This window comes from Trichosurus vulpecula, chromosome 5 (genome assembly GCF_011100635.1).
Source record: "Trichosurus vulpecula isolate mTriVul1 chromosome 5, mTriVul1.pri, whole genome shotgun sequence".
In the NCBI taxonomy this organism is placed as follows: Eukaryota; Metazoa; Chordata; class Mammalia; order Diprotodontia; family Phalangeridae; genus Trichosurus; species Trichosurus vulpecula.
In genome coordinates this window covers 287925265-287940800 of record NC_050577.1, presented here as the reverse complement: position 1 = coordinate 287940800, position 15536 = coordinate 287925265, and the positions used below count along the sequence as shown (strand labels likewise).

At 43.9% G+C, this 15536-nt stretch overlaps 1 protein-coding gene across 1 annotated transcript; it reads right to left on the bottom strand.

The window, feature by feature from the left end:
* Window positions 1-119: 119 nt before the first annotated feature.
* HSP90B1 (heat shock protein 90 beta family member 1) lies at window positions 120-14511 on the bottom strand. Its single transcript, XM_036759329.1, has 18 exons — window positions 14188-14511; window positions 12423-12525; window positions 11394-11535; window positions 10816-10932; window positions 9998-10329; window positions 8392-8503; window positions 7903-8016; window positions 7355-7471; window positions 6294-6431; window positions 6096-6173; window positions 5942-6007; window positions 5397-5666; window positions 4546-4791; window positions 3771-3907; window positions 3341-3419; window positions 3082-3237; window positions 1499-1621; window positions 120-453 (listed from the first exon to the last, which is right to left on the bottom strand). The coding sequence occupies exons 1-18, from the start codon at window positions 14237-14239 to the stop codon at window positions 424-426; spliced, it is 2412 nt and encodes an 803-aa protein (XP_036615224.1). The 5' UTR covers window positions 14240-14511; the 3' UTR covers window positions 120-423.
* Window positions 14512-15536: the final 1025 nt, after the last annotated feature.

Genomic DNA, 15536 nt, shown 5'->3' with positions numbered 1-15536 from the left:
ATAGACATTAATTGAACTAAATACACTATTGCATAATATGTACTTATAGCAAGCTTTTCAAGAGAATTTCCAAAAATTTAGCTACCTTTATAAAGTGGGTGGATAATAAATACACATGGTATTTGGGAATTTTTTTTATTTTTGTACACATGACAAGATTTTACACCAAATAGTTAAATAGTACAAATTTACATTCATGAGGAATGTTAAAAAAATTTCAACTAAAAAAAAAAAAAACCCAAAAACAAAAACAAACAAAAACTTGCTTCTTCCTGTGACCCACAATCCTGACATTTTTACAGTTGAGGGGGGTAAAAAAAAATTCAAAAACACACAAAAAAATATCCCAAGCCTCCCCAAACAGAACAGTTTAAATTCACATTTTCTCTCTACACTGGACACAGTGGATTCCAATGGTGAGAGTTACAATTCATCTTTTCCACTTGGAGTTTTCTGTAAAGACAAAACAAAATAGTAAATGTCATATTAAAATCAGCTTAACTACATAAAACTATAACTTTCCAGTGTTTTAAAACATGATTCATTTTTGCTTTTCTGACATGGTTTCAGCATCTAGGGAGTCATTTAACAGTACAGATTTCTTTTCCTTTTGTGTAAAAATATCTTGAGAATGTAAGAATTTATCAGCATTATATGTATTTTTTAAAAGTTGGCAGCTGTGAGATGACATTTTGTAGCTTTTGACAACAAAATTACAAATATTCTTAGGTAGGGCCACAGCAAGCACAAGTGTTACATAAAGCCCAAGTTTTCCTCGACCTCCCCTTTGAACATCCTACTGAACCCCACCATCTCACACCTGCTCTCCTCTGACCACAGCTAGCTCTGTTGTCTTCCCACTGCCCCAGAGCTGTCTACACTACTGCTCTCCAGCGGAGCTCACTGGAGCATGGCTCTCTACTGCCTCTAGGATAAAACACAAACTCATCCTGGCACTTCCTACACTTCCTTTCCAGGCTGGCTCAGACACCTCTCCAGGTCCCACCCCTGCCACCTGGTAGTCTGGCCTTCTCTCCCCTGGCACCCCAGTCTTGGGCCACACCACCTCAACAAAGCCTTGCCCTGACTCTCACTTTCTGCAATGGAGATCTGAGCACATTCCCTCAGTCAGCCCCTTCTGGTTCTAGGATCCAATATAAATTTCTTCCCCCATCCTGGTCCCTTTCTGTCATCAATACCATCTTCACTTCCCCTCCTGCCTCCTCTCATCTGGAGTGCATTCCCTCTTGGCATCCCTGGTCATCCCTCAGCCTCAAACCAAGGGTCCCCCTCTCCCCAGCTACCCACCCCTTCTGCTTGTGTCTGCCCACCACACACCCTGGTGTGGCCTCCCCAATAAGGGCAAGTCTCAGGCCAGAGGCAGTCCTCTATCCAAAGTCCATCTATAGAAAGGGGCTGCGGTCAAATCTAAACTGAACAGGCAGCACTATAGCCCTAGCCTAAAACAGGAGGAAAGGCACCCGTTCTCTGCACATACTTTCTTTGTTTCTTCTTCTTCCTCTGCATCCATATCAACTTCCTCTTCGTCTTCTGGTTTTGAATCTTCTGATGTGTCTTCTGTTGTATCATCTTCCTGGTCGTCTTCAGGCTCTTCTTCCACCTTGGGTATAAAATGAATATTTTCCACATCAGTAACAACTGGAAGCCACCTTTGCTTGTTCTATTACACTATGACTTTCAGCTTCAGTGTGCTGGACCTGGAGTTAGGAAGACCTGAATGCAAATGCAGCTTAAGATACTAGCTGTGTGACTTTGGGCCTCAGTTTCCTCATCTGTAAAATGGTGATAATAAATAGTGCCTACCTGCTAGGGTTGTTGTGAGGATGAAATGAGGTAATCATTGTAAAGAACGCAGCACAGTGCCTGGCAGGTAGATGGCACAGTATAAATGTCATTATTACTACTACTGAGGAACAGGATAGGGAATTAGGGCCTTCCAGTTATTCAAATTCACAGCGTATATGCACTATCAACTTTTGAAGAATTAGGACAGCAGAAAGAGGAAGAGCTATAGCTGGGCACAGTTACTGCCGTGTACTTAGGGCATGAGCCATGTGACCTGAGCCTCACTTTTCTCATCTGTAAAATAAAGTATCGAGGGCAGTGGATATTCAGACAATTCCAAACATCCACGTGGTGGCTGGTGGTGAGAATTCTGTAATGACAGGGTTAACCCGACTGCTCCATCTCTGCTGAATTGAATTTCACCTTATCAACCTCCTTCCCAAAGGATGGCACCCACAATTCAGCCTAGCACTCCATATAGACAAGGTCTGATAAGTGCATTCCTTTGTAATACTATGTGGCTTCACCAAACTGACCGCCGAAGGTGTCTGTGACCCCAGAAAGGTAGTACGGTTCACTAAGGAAAAGCACAACAGTTACCGCTGCTACCCACAAGCTTTACTTCTAGAAAGGGCCAAGCTTCCATTAGCACAAAACAGGAGACCTTAAGCATAAAACTGACATGTGAAGATTAACAATAATCTGGAAGCCTTAAAAAAAAAATTAAGTCCTTAGAAGCAACTTTTTTTTTTACCCCATCTCGTGAATTTTCATTTCTGGTTCTAGAAAAATGGCAATCCACTCTACTGAGCTGATTTATGAGCAGTGGTAAAGGTCTTCCTTAAATAGAGCTCACCCCAGATGGGAGGAAGCGGAAGTCCCGCACTTCTTACCACCCTGCTTCATCTAAGAGGGAACCTTGGCATTTCCAAAGAGTTTATTTGGTAGGTTCCCCTAGAATCACATGGATCATATCATATTGGCTTGGCATACAAGCAAGAGTGACGCTGAGTCTCCTGACATTAGACTGTACCACAGTGAAGTGGATTTCTACAGGTTGAGAAACTGAGGGGGTTACAAAAACTCTAGGAAAGAAAGCTAGGCAGTCTCTCACTGATCTCCATTAAAAAAGGCTACGCCAATGCCTGCAACTTCCTTTCTGACAAGAATCACTACCACACACAATTTATTCAAAAAGTCTGTATCAAGAAGCATCAAAGGAAGGAGAGCTGAAATTCGGTTACCTTAGAGAAAAGGAAGACGGAAAAGACAAACCTTTGCATCAGGATCGATGTTCAGACTTAAACGAAGCATCCTTTCGATCCTATCTCCATACTCTTTGGTGTTGGGTAGAAGGTATCCCGATCTTAGCGTTGCCGTTTCAAACAGGACTACAGCGAGGTCTAAGACTGTTTTGTCATCTTCATCTTCCTGATTTAGAAAGAGACAAATTTTATTACCATTTAATAAGAAAACACACGAGTGAAGCTGAAGACTGAGGAAGAGAAAGCCTCAATAATGCTTGTTAGCTTACCTTAACCCGTCGGAGCATGTCCTTGATCAGCGGGTGTCTAGGATTAATTTCAAGTGTTTTCTTCTGACTGGCATAGTAACTGTCAAAGATAAAGGAAGACAAACATGAACACCCTCCCAACTTCATCTGGGGCCATTATTCTTTTACTACTCCCCAGATAAATCTGCCTCCAGAACAGGGAATTCCCATCCATCTTCAGTTATTGTTGCTTTGGTAGGGGCAAACAAAGCAGTTTAGGGAATCAGGAAGGGCAGGTGGCTGTTCCCAAGTCACCAGTCATCTCATTAGATGCCCAGCACGGGAGCAGTAGCCCCAGTGGCCCCTCTCCAGTACAAAGAGGCCCAGACATCTGGCCCATGCTGAGGGCCTGCCCCGCACACCAGCACAGGAGTCTAACACAACAGTCTGAGGAGCCCCAGAATGTGCTTACTTTGCAGAAATATCCATGCCCGTCTGGTAAGCCTGAGCTTTCATGATTCTTTCCATGTTGCCAGACCAGCCATACTGGCTGGCCACCAGAGCACAGGGAGACTCCGTCAGGCGCTGGGAAATCACAGCCTTCTCAATCTTAAGGAGAAAAGAGCCAAGTGTGAGGTGACAACATATTTACTGCATTGTCTGTCTATAATCAGTCTGGACTAAAACAGGATTTCCATGATAACACAAATACCAGTTACTGGAACTCTGTCTATGGCAAGCTACAGTAATTCCATGTCAGGCATGGCTTCTGATGGTGTGAGCCCAAGTAAGCCAGCCAAGCTCTCTGGCACCCCAGGCAACTCTGAGAACCTTCAAGTTGCATTAACAGTGGCTGATGTGGAGCTGCCTATACCGGGAGTTCCTTATGCCAATAGAATTACAGGGGCAGACAATGGGCAAGGTACCCAAGATCAACAATCCCTAAACGAAGGAAAGCGACCAGGTGATTGTGGGAGATGCCACACATACACACAAGAGATGGATGGGGCAAAGGACAGCTCCAGACAAAGAATTCTGGAAATATTTTGGAAAGGAGAGAATAACAAGCACATTAGAATTAAATGTGGGTGGGTGAGGAGAGGAGCGAGCTTAGGAATGGCACGTGGCAGAGCCAAACCTTGAAGGGCCACCTAAGTAGAGATGAGGGAGGGGCAGCACCCTGTGAGCATGGGAGCGCCAGGGGCCTGTGCAGGCACACACCACAGTAAGGATTTTCAAAGGGCTACCTTGTCCTTCAGAGCTTTGTCCTTCATCCACTCGAGCAGAGGCTCATACTCTTTCTCCACAGCAGCTCGGCTTTCCTTGGTTTTCTCACTCTCGTCAAATTTCACTCCTTCCTTGGCAACATTCTGGAATCTCTTTCCATCAAACTCTGGAAGGGCTTGGATGCAGTACTCATCAACAGGCTCTGTCAGATAGATCACTTCGTAGCCCTTCTTCAGAAGCCTCTCCACAAATGGGGATGATTCTGCCTGCAAAGCCAATGGACTTCATGGATGAAATTTCCCAAAATTTTGGTCTCCAGATCCCTCGATGACATAAAAGTCATCGAGGACACCAAAGAGCTTTTGTTTATGTGGATCTTATCTGTTATTGTTTACTGTGTTAGAATTTAAAATCAATAAATTTTGAAATAGTTAATTCATTAAAAATGATAAATGTCATTACATGTTAACAAATAATATTTTTATGGGAAAACTCACTACATTTTGCAAAGTAAAAAAAGAGAAGAACGCAGCACTGTTTTTAATATGTTTGTGCATATCCTTTATGGAAGACAGCTGGATTCTCATCTATGCTTGCACACTCAATCTATTGGGACCGTTTTTGGTTTAAACATTTGAAGAAAATCTGACCTTACACAGATATGTAGTTGGAAGAGGGGCACTCTAACAGGCAAATGCCATCTTAGTATTATGAAAACAGCCTTTTGATTTTGGGGACCTCTACGAGTCCACAGACCAGCTTGAGAACTGATGTTTTAGCGTGTAAAAGGCACTGTTCTCCACACCGCCCCACCCATAAACCTAAGCTACGTTATCTATCTCGAGGTTCAATTCTTCAACAACACACTCACCTCCTTTCTGCTCGATCCTGCCATGAAGTAGATTTTATCTTGTTTCTCCTTCATCCTTTCCACATACTGGTCCAGACTGGTAAGGTCACTTTCATGATGAGAAGACTGAAACCGAAGCAGTTTGGCAAGACGAGTACGATTGGAATGGTCTTCAATCACCCCAAGTTTGATGTTCGTGCCAAATTCTTTCCAAAAAGTTTTGTTATATTTCTCTTCAGCAATCTTCTTGATCATATCAAGGGTTTTACGGACCAGTTTCTTTCTAATAACCTAGGAAATACAAGGGGCAAGAGAAAGGTTAGTAGAGATAAGACTCACTTAAATGAGATTCCAAGCAAGACACGTGATTAAAACTCCACTTAAAAAACTTTCTCCTTCAAACTTATTTAGAAAAGCACAGGGAAAGGTATGGGATTGCAAGAATGAATGAAGGCCTCAGATCAGAAAAGTCTGTTCAGGGCCTCACTGGTGGCCACAAGTCAAGTCAGTCAGCTCTGTATGCTGCATGGTTAGATAGATGGCTCAGTAAAGCTTCAAATGCTCACCTTAAGCAATTTATGTTGTTGAAGAGTTTCACGGGACACATTCAGAGGAAGGTCATCAGAATCCACCTAAGTAAGAAAATTAATCAGTGATCAAGCTACAACACATACCACCAACTAAAAGCTACAACAACGAAAAGCATCTTAATATACTTACAACACCCTTGATAAAATTAAGGTACTTCGGCATCATATCATGGAAATCATCTGTGATGAACACTCTGCGTACGTATAGCTACGAGACCCAAAACAAAATTATAATCAGAAAATTACACGTCATACAGAATTTTACACTTGAAGACAACATGCTAAAACAAACAAAAGAAAAAACCACCCCAAACCCCTCAAACCAAACCTTAATGTAGTCACTCTTCTTTGATCCATATTCATCAAATAATCCACGTGGAGCAGAAGTGGGAACAAACAGTATTGACTTGAACGTTACTTCTCCTTCAGCAGTGAAATGGATGAAAGTCATGGGATCATCACTTTCCTGTGGAAAGAGATTATTTTAGTTTCAACACATGCAAGGTAACACAGAAGCTCAATCTTCTCCCATGAGGAATAGATGTTCAAATTAAGAGTTCATCCATTGGTGAGCCACTGAGAGGCTGAGCCTCATTTCTGAGTTCAGGACTGAAGACAAACAGTAAATGCTTCTGCAGACAGTTTAAGTGTTTTGCTATAGCTCATTATATTGTTAAAACTGTTCTCCTACAAACATGGCAAGCACACATAGATGAATTCTAGTAGGTGGGAGAGAGAAAAGAAAAATGTGGACAGCCAAAGCTTTCTCTAGAAGAACAAAGGAGCATGGATACCTGTGAAGGTATGAAGAAATGAAACGATAAAGGCTATCAAGGTTGGAAGGATGAGGTCAAGATAAAGGATGGGATGGGGGGGGGGGAGGTGTGGCTGAGGAGGGAGAAGACCAAACCTTTAGAAGACCACCAAAACAGGGCAGGAAGCAGACGAAAGTGAGATTGAGGAGGGAATTTTTAAAAACCTGTGTTTTAAATGATCATGCAGATCTTTTCCCTTAATTAATCTTGGTTAAATGGCCAAACCAATAAGAGCTAGTATTATTTTGTATTACTATGACAGAAATGGAAAGATGAATGGAAAGATTATATGGACAATATTTTAAGTACAAATAGTATGAGAAAAGCTGAAGTGATTAATACAAAATGACTCAAACCAAGTTACAAACAGACCAGTGAGAAATCCAATACAGTGTTTTTAGAAGAGAGACCAGCACATGAAACTCATCACACAGCTTGGACAGATGGTCCAGAAACTAAAGCTTATTTCCCAGAGTTGATTACACCAATAACTAAAAATTTCAGTGCTATGATAACACAAGTGACCCTTTCTTTTGTCTTCCAACCCAAACTGTCCACTTTTAGACTAGCTTACCTTTGAAAATGATTTGTAGAATGCTTTGTATTCATCTTCTTCCACTTCTTTTGATGGTCTCTGCCATATTGGTTTGATGTCATTCATTAGCTCCCAATCCCAAACAGTTTTCTCAACCTAAATTGGTAGACACAACTGTTGGAAGTACTTCCTTATGTCCTTACACACATACATTAATGAGCTTTGTAAGCCTGGATTAATTCAGTTAAGTTCTTCAGACGTGTCTCCTCACCTTTAAAATAGAGAACTTATTTGGTCTTACACCTACACCTCCCACAGTTGTTTATAAAAGCTTTCCTTACAACTCACAAATGAGTAGCTGGGCTAATGACTTCTGTTTTAACCATGGTCATATGCAATTTCCTTCAAGCTCTAAAACAGCACAATTCTGCCACCGAGAAAGCCAGGTGAGAAGCATCAACTAGACCTCAAGTGCCTGGAACCATAGCAGAGCCTCCCCTCCAGAGCACGCTGCTGTACCCTAAAGCCTAAAAGCAGCTTAGCCCATCTGTGGCTTCCCAAACGAGTTCCTAAGAAGCCAGACTTGCCTTTTTAGTCTTGGGTTTCTTCTCCTCCTCATCTTCCACTGCAGCTTCATCATCTACTTCGTCTTTTTCCTTTGCTGCTTCTTCCTCTTCAATGGGCTCTTCTACTGTTTCCGTCTGCAGAGACCCAAAGGCAGAGCTCAAGTAGGAGTTTCTAAAGAGCATCCTTGTGGGACGACCAACTGAAGATTAGTTTCAGTTTTCTGACAATGTTTGTTCATGGCCAAGCTCAGTATAAGTTACTCTATGACACTAAAAAAAGAGACTGCCTTGACACCCCCTACCCCTTTTTCAGGTAGTAGTTAAGCTTCACAGGCTAATTTTAATAATCAAGTCTAGGCTTATCTGTGAGGACTCAATTAGAACCTCCTTGAAAGGCAAAGATAGTGAATCCCTTCCTTCAGAGCACAGCACAGCACAGCACACTGTACATAGGGTGTTGGGAGGGGACAAGGTTTGTTGCATGAATTCTGTAGCAAAAAGTAGATTTACCTTGCTGCTCCACAGGTATATAGGAAAGTTTATGAACTGTGAATATTTCTTGACAAGGTTTTTAATGGTATCCAGTTCAAGATAATCAGATGCTTCTTCCTTTAAAGCCAGACTTCAAAGGAGAAAGAAAAAAAGTTCATTCAGAAAAAAAGATAAATCAGTAGAAACAATCATTTCAGTTTGCTTTTCAATTTTCTCAAGTAGCACGGCAATGCAAATACTTCCTCAAAATTTTCTCCTAATTCGAGAAGCTCTTGGTGTGCTGACTTTGGGCACAAAGGAAAAATGTTCCCCAGGTCAGAGATGGAGAGAGGAAGGGAAGGAAAAAAACATTCCGACTGGGCTCTAAAGTTCATCATGACTAACTACACTGGTCTCTTGGGAGTTTTAGGGAAGCCTTATCTACTATGGACAAGGATGAAGACTTTTACTAAAATTGCAAATGTCTTCTTAAGACATTGATCTGCAGCTTTTAGTAGCAAAGAGTTACCACTTAAGAGGAGGACTAGTGGCTCCCTTGCCACCCAAACACAGAGTATTATTACAATTGTTACAGGATTAGAGATTAAGGCAACAAAAAAAAAGGCAACAAGAGATTGGCTGTAACATCTACAGACCAATCCAAATTGTTATTTTCTTTTTGCCAAGGCCTGTAAACTGAGGAGTTCCATGTATTACTAAAAACAGAAGCTAGAAAGATCCCCAAATCACCCAGGTTAAAAAAAAACAAGAGTAGTTTTGGCTAAAATACAGCATTCTTATTCAATCAACCAACAAGCATTGATTAAAAGACTGCTATACGCCAGGCACTTGGGAGTATAGACCCCAAAATAAAAACATTTTTTGCTCTCAAGAGGTTCACATTCTATGAGGGAAAGAGAACATGGACACATGTACCAATGTACAAAACACATGAAGGTGGGTTATTTTGGGAATGGAGCTTTGAGAATCAGAGAACAGCTCACAGACAAGGTAGTGCTGAGCTTCTTCAAGCTGTTTTTCTTGTTCTCGGATAACCAAGTCTTTAATTGAAAACTCCACCAACTGCCAATATGTGATAAGCTAGAGGGGCCAGATTTTTGTTGCAGTAAAGGGCTAGGTATAAAAATCACACTATCGTGTATTTATTGAAACTTGAAACACCATGTTAATAGTTATTTAAGATGTTTCATTCTAAAGTGATGTTTGTGCCATAGTTAGGACTCCCCTTGTGGCTCTTTATTGTGTTTGTCTCCCCCATTAGGATTATGGGAGTAGGCATTGTTCCATTCCTTATACTTGGACCTCCAAAACCCGGTACAATGCACCTAGCACAGTAGGCACTTAACAAATGCTTGTGGCCAAACAATATAATGACTGAAGACATTAAAACTAAGCCTAGTGACATGTGATTGAGAACTATTATCAAACCTGGCAGATGCAGACATAGCCTCATCTTTTAAAAGCATAATAATTAATAAAATAGCCCACATCAAGACCACATTTTAAAGCTTACAAAGCAGTCTTCAGAACCCCAAGAGGGAGGAAACTCAAATGCTTAATGCCTGAACCCCAGAAGCGCAGACCATCTGAGCTGACAGAGCACAACAGGAATCATGATACTTACGTTATGGTGGTTCCTCTTCCCAAAGTGTCTCCTCTTGGGTCAGCGATGACAGAAAATTCATTGGAGTCAGATTCCCAGATGTGTTGGGAATCATTATTATGTTTCGATGTAACAATAACCCTATCCGCTACAAGGAAGGCAGAGTAGAAACCTACACCAAACTGGCCAATCAACTCGGAAGTTGACTGACCGTCCCTCTGTGCCTCAGTCATTCTGTTTAAGAATTCGCTTGTGCCAGACTTCGCTATGGTACCAAGGTTTTTAACTAATTCTTCCCTGGTCATGCCAACACCAGTGTCTGTAACATGCAGCAGATTCTTCTCCTTATCACACTACAATCAAAAGAAGGACAAGATGTTGAGACCTTTCAGATGCTGAACACTTAAAGCAAACTGTACAACCTAACCCTGGGCTAGAACTCTCTACCATAGCCAGCTGAAATGAAGGTTTGGAGCAAGGATTAAAATGTATTGCTATTTTAGAAAATAGTAAAAAATACTTTCCTTTAAAAAAAAAATCAAACATACTAGCATTTGATACACTAAGTATATTACTAATATATTTAGAATTTAATTTAGTCTATGATGACTCAGGTTTTTTTGTACTCGAAGGTCACCATCCATTAATGTTCACATTAACTACCACAGTACGTACAAATAGGGGCACACATGTACATACCCATTATGCTCTCTCTCCCTAAGTGATGGAAGGAAAGACTCAGCAACGTCAATAATTCTCCAAGTATTGACTCTATCACCTTCTAATTTCTAGAAATTCTTTTGGTTTTAAGCATTAGCTGGTCTTAATTTCAAGCTTACCTTAATTTTGACAGTTAGTTCTTCATTTCCAGAAAGAGCATTTTCATCAGTCAGTGAAATCAGCCTTATTTTATCTAAGGCATCAGAAGCATTCGAAATCAGTTCTCTCAAGAAAATCTATAATTTGAAAGAGAGGGGCCAGATAAAATACACTTTTAACATCAGACTTAAGACCTACTGTTTCTGTCCAACAATCCTAAAAAGCTATTCAAATCTTATTATCTAACTACTCTTATTGAGATCTCGTCTGGTAAACTGGAGGACTTAATTTTCTTAATGCCCAATTTGAGAAACCATAGTCCACTTATCTGTTGCCTACCTTTTTTATGTGATACGGTGGGTTTAAACATGATCTTAACCAGACTTAACTAGTTCCAAGGCAACAAAATGATATATTGTTGGGCAAGGGTAGGAAGGTTAGCACGGTTTTAGAATTATTTTACTACATTTGGGTACCATGGAGATGGGGAAAAACAAAAAACAAGAAATCGCATAAGAGAGCTTGGCAGGAGACTTAATTAAGAGCTATGATCTTGCACCATGTGCTTTACACAAGGGGTGATGCATACAATTCTTACCTCCTTATTTTTGTACAAAGAATTGATTATAAGCTTCATCATTCTGTTCACTTCTGCTTGGAAAGCAAATTTTTCAGATTTTTCTCTAAGTTCTTTTATTTGGGATGCATTCAATCCATCTAACTGAATAGCTTCTTCTTCTCTATGGACAGAAAAAAAAAGTTCAGCTACAATAAAATAAGTGTTAGCAAATAAATACAAGGACCATAGTGTTTAATATAATAATGGAAGCACAGCCAGTGTTTCTAATCTGCTGACCCTTTTCCTTCACCCATAAATAAGGCTAAAATTGAAGCCCTTTCAACAAACATTTCTTTCACTTGATTATTATGTTGTATCTATTATGCACACTAATAAACAGTTTGGACAATTAACCTCAGCTTTAGAAACAATATACCAACACAACTTTTCACTTTTCTACAACCCCCTTTCTCCTGAAATCTGCTAATCTGCACAGGCACTTTTCTCAGTTTAGTTTCTAAACTAATACCCCACTACCTGGTTGTCAACAGTGTTTCTGAATTATCCTTTAGCTGTTCAGGATTCTTCAATGTAGAATCTTACCTGTACTGTATTACAAAGCACATATGAGAGCAGAAACATATAGAACATAAATATACTCTTAGATTCTACATATTTCCACTCTGTGCTTTTCTAATAAAAATATAAATATAACATACTTTCTGTCCCATGGACATCAAATATCTCCATTTGATATTTACTTCTGATAACTAGGGGTCAAATATATATGGACAAATTCTGTTGTGATGTCTTACAGACCTGTTGCTCACCCTGGTATTCAGTTCTATTGGACCAGCTAAAAGGGAGCCAAGAGGTAGACTTGACACATGAAAATAAAAATAAAACCCGACTTGCTTGTGCCTTAGGGAGAAGACAGAATTGTTTGAATTTTGTTCATATATCTAACAAGGGATTTTAGATGTCTTCCTTTTTGAGACCAGAGAACACAAACAACATCTGGCCCCATGTAGTAGTAACTCATTGTGACAGTTTCAGGTCAGCACCAACCTCTGGACTACTTCGTCATCTGTCCGAGAACCTTCTCTGCTTTTACCCAGATCTTCTTCCACAGTCGCTTCCACATCCACTTGGTCGTCTGCTTTAACTGACCCTAAGAGAAAAGGACATCCCTGTGTGAGACAACAGCCTTCCCAGTCACATGGAGAAGATGAACTAATAAGGGGGTCCAGGGCAGTGTGGGAAGGGGTGGGGCCCAGAAGCTTCATAAACATGGGACTGAACCCCAAAGTCAGCTTGGTCCAAGGGTTGGGGCTGAATAAAGGGATGACCAACTCCTTGGCCCCACCCCTTCCTCACAGATCCATTAGGAAAGCCCTGAGTTCAAGTGTCAGGCGGAATCCTCCATATCTGGGCTTTTCTCCAGTCTCTAAATCAGACAGTCCTGCTGGTGAGACCCAAATGGACAATGCAGATACAAGCCCCTTGGCAAGCCTTACGAGGCTGGGTGACTTGTTACTTCGTGGCCCTGGCTGTGAGCGCCTTCCATCAATGCAGAAGAGCAGCAATTCTGTCTTTGGGGTCTTTGAAGAAGGGCCGGAGAGGCCAAGCAGAGAAATCTGACAAAGGTCCTCAGGGGCCAGACAATTTAGCCAAGGACCCAGGGAAGGGAAGGGAACACACTCCTCAGAGGCCATCCAGCCCAGTATCCTTGTTTTACAGAGAAGCAAACTGAGTCCCAGGGATACTGAAGTAATATGACTAAAGGTTGTGTCAACAAGCCTTCCTAATGCTACGCTGCTCTCTCTGCACCATCAGTCCCATTTCAGAGAGAGAAACCGAGGGCACGCACGTTGACTGACTTCACCCTGGCCTTCAAGGCTGGCCATGCATCCACCACTCTCTGGTGCCTCGGCATCTTCACGCACAAGGCTTCCATCCCAGCTCCTGATTCTGGGCATTCTCTCTGGCTGGCCCCCTCCCCTCCCTCCAGGCTTCCTTCAAGTGCCCCTTAAAATCTATCTTCTACCAGACCCATCTTCCCACCCCCCTTAATTCCAGTGGCCCCATTCTAGTGACCAATACTCTAATGATACCACCTAACAAGAAAACGTGAACATAAATCAGAACGGCATCCTAATAATATTAGAATAACAATATAGAACCCTCTATTATGGCCCTGTATACATCCTGTCTGTGCACAGCCGTTTGCACGCAGTCTCCCCCCATGACACTGTGGGCTCCTTGAACAAGCAGGGACTGTTTTTTTTTCCTCCCTTTCTTTGAATCCCCAGTACTCAGCCCAGTGCCTGGCACATAGGAAGTGCTTAACAACTTCTAGTTGGCCAAGCAGAGGCTGGATAACCATTTGATGAAGACAGGGTTCCTGATTGGTTTTTTTTTTTGGGGGGGGGGGTGGTTGGGGACCATGCACGCTGCCTGACTATGCCGCCTTTCTCTGGACCGGCATCTCCATTTTCACGAATAAGTAAATTAAGACTAGGGGGGAAAGCACGGACGGACTTGATCCGGCCACCACGACGCTGCCTCTTTAAACCGCAACGCGATGCACCGCTCTCTCCACGTGCTCCTTCCCATTTTACGGCGAAGGTAAACTGTGGCTCGAAATCCCTCCGCGCGGTCATTCCCATTCTACAGGCGGGGGGTCGGAGTTAGGGGGAAGGCCTGGGGAGGAAGGCCCAGGAGGGCGGAGGCGCCCGGGCAGACAAGGCGCCCCAGGCGCGGCCCCTGGGGAGCCACGGAGGCTCCCCGAAGGCCGGGCCCCCTCCGCTGCCGCCGCCTCCTCCTCACTCACCGCAGGCCAGCAGCAGGACGCAGCAGAGGCCCAGCAGCCACAGGGCCTTCATCGCGGCGGCGGCCCTCGGTCAACTCCCGCAAGGCGCGACGCGTCAGGCTCCAGCTCACGGTCTCGTGGTCCGTCGGTCCGCCTCCCCCGGCGGGGTTCTGCTCCTCACGCCCCGAGCTGCGGCAGCGGCGGCGGCGGCACAGAGGGCACCGACTGCGACGCGATCCGCCCACCACCCCCCAAGCCGGGTCGCTCGCTTTTCACCCCCACTCCCTGCGGGCGGGGGACGGGAAACACGAACCGGCCAATAGCGCCGCACCACGCACCCCCCGCGACCAATGGGAAGCAGCGGCGGGGGGAGGAGGCGGTGATCCGCCAATGACAGTCCTCCAGGTGAGGGGCCCAAGGACCGAAGCGTGGCTCCGCCTGATTGGCCCACGAGAGCTACGTCGCGCCTGACCAATCACCGGCCTCCGCGGGCCCCTAGCTCGGGCGGCTCAGACAGAGGAGGAAGGTCGACCAATGAGCGCGAGCCCGCCCCCACCTTCCCTCCCTTCCTTGGGGTGAAGTCGCGCTCCAGAACCACTTCCGGATCCTTTCTCGACAGCGTTTACTCAGTTACTAGGGGAAACGGTGTCCATGGCAACACGTTCTTCGCTTTTCCTCCCCCGAAGAATACGTTGAGAGTCGTATAAGGCTCTCACTTCGGCAAGTCCCAAGTAAGCCTTCCCCTGGTTGCCGTAGGCTACTTGGGCGGGTGACTTCTCGGGAAACAGGAGTTTCACGAGTTCGAAGAGCTAGTGCCCCCAAGGCGACCGAGGAAGTGGGAGGAGGGGGGCGGGGCGAGGTCGGTCATACCGCGAGAAACTACATATCCCAGCATGCAACGTCCCCGAACTACACCTAGGTGCATGCCGGGAAAGCTCCTGGGCTAGCCTCCTGAACTAGCCTTGTGCGTACTTTTAACCTCTCGTGGCCATGCAGGCGTTCGGGGCTCTCGCTCCAGCCCTTAAAAGTTTGGCCTCCCCCCCAAGCAAATGCCCCTGCCGAGCCCGACTTGGAGGAGGAAAGAAACATGAAGATTGCCTCCCCTCTCCCGGTTTGCACTCCTTCCTGCCTTCCCCGCTTCTCCCAGTTTGACCGTCTATGCTAGTGACTTAGTCATGGATGTAAAGCTGGGAGGTACCTCGTCCCTCCCTCGAATTCTGTTTGGTCTTATCTCCCCCCTTGACATATGAGGACACTGAGTCCCAGAGAGGATAAATGACCTGTTAAGAGCATAGATCCAGGGCTGGAAGGGACCTCTGAGTTCATGTAATCTAGAGCCCCTCATTTGACAGATAAGGGAAACTGAGGCC

What these genes read in the sequence shown, in the direction of transcription:
- HSP90B1 (XM_036759329.1), bottom strand. Translation starts at nt 14,239, where the DNA reads ATGAAGGCCCTGTGGCTGCTGGGCCTCTGCTGCGTCCTGCTGCTGGCC. An exon ending in AGAAGAGTGACTACATTAAG is followed by an intron (nt 6,174 to 6,293) that starts GTTTGGTTTGAG and finishes TGGGTCTCGTAG; the next exon opens with CTATACGTACGCAGAGTGTT. An exon ending in AACAACATAAATTGCTTAAG is followed by an intron (nt 5,667 to 5,941) that starts GTGAGCATTTGA and finishes TGTATTTCCTAG; the next exon opens with GTTATTAGAAAGAAACTGGT.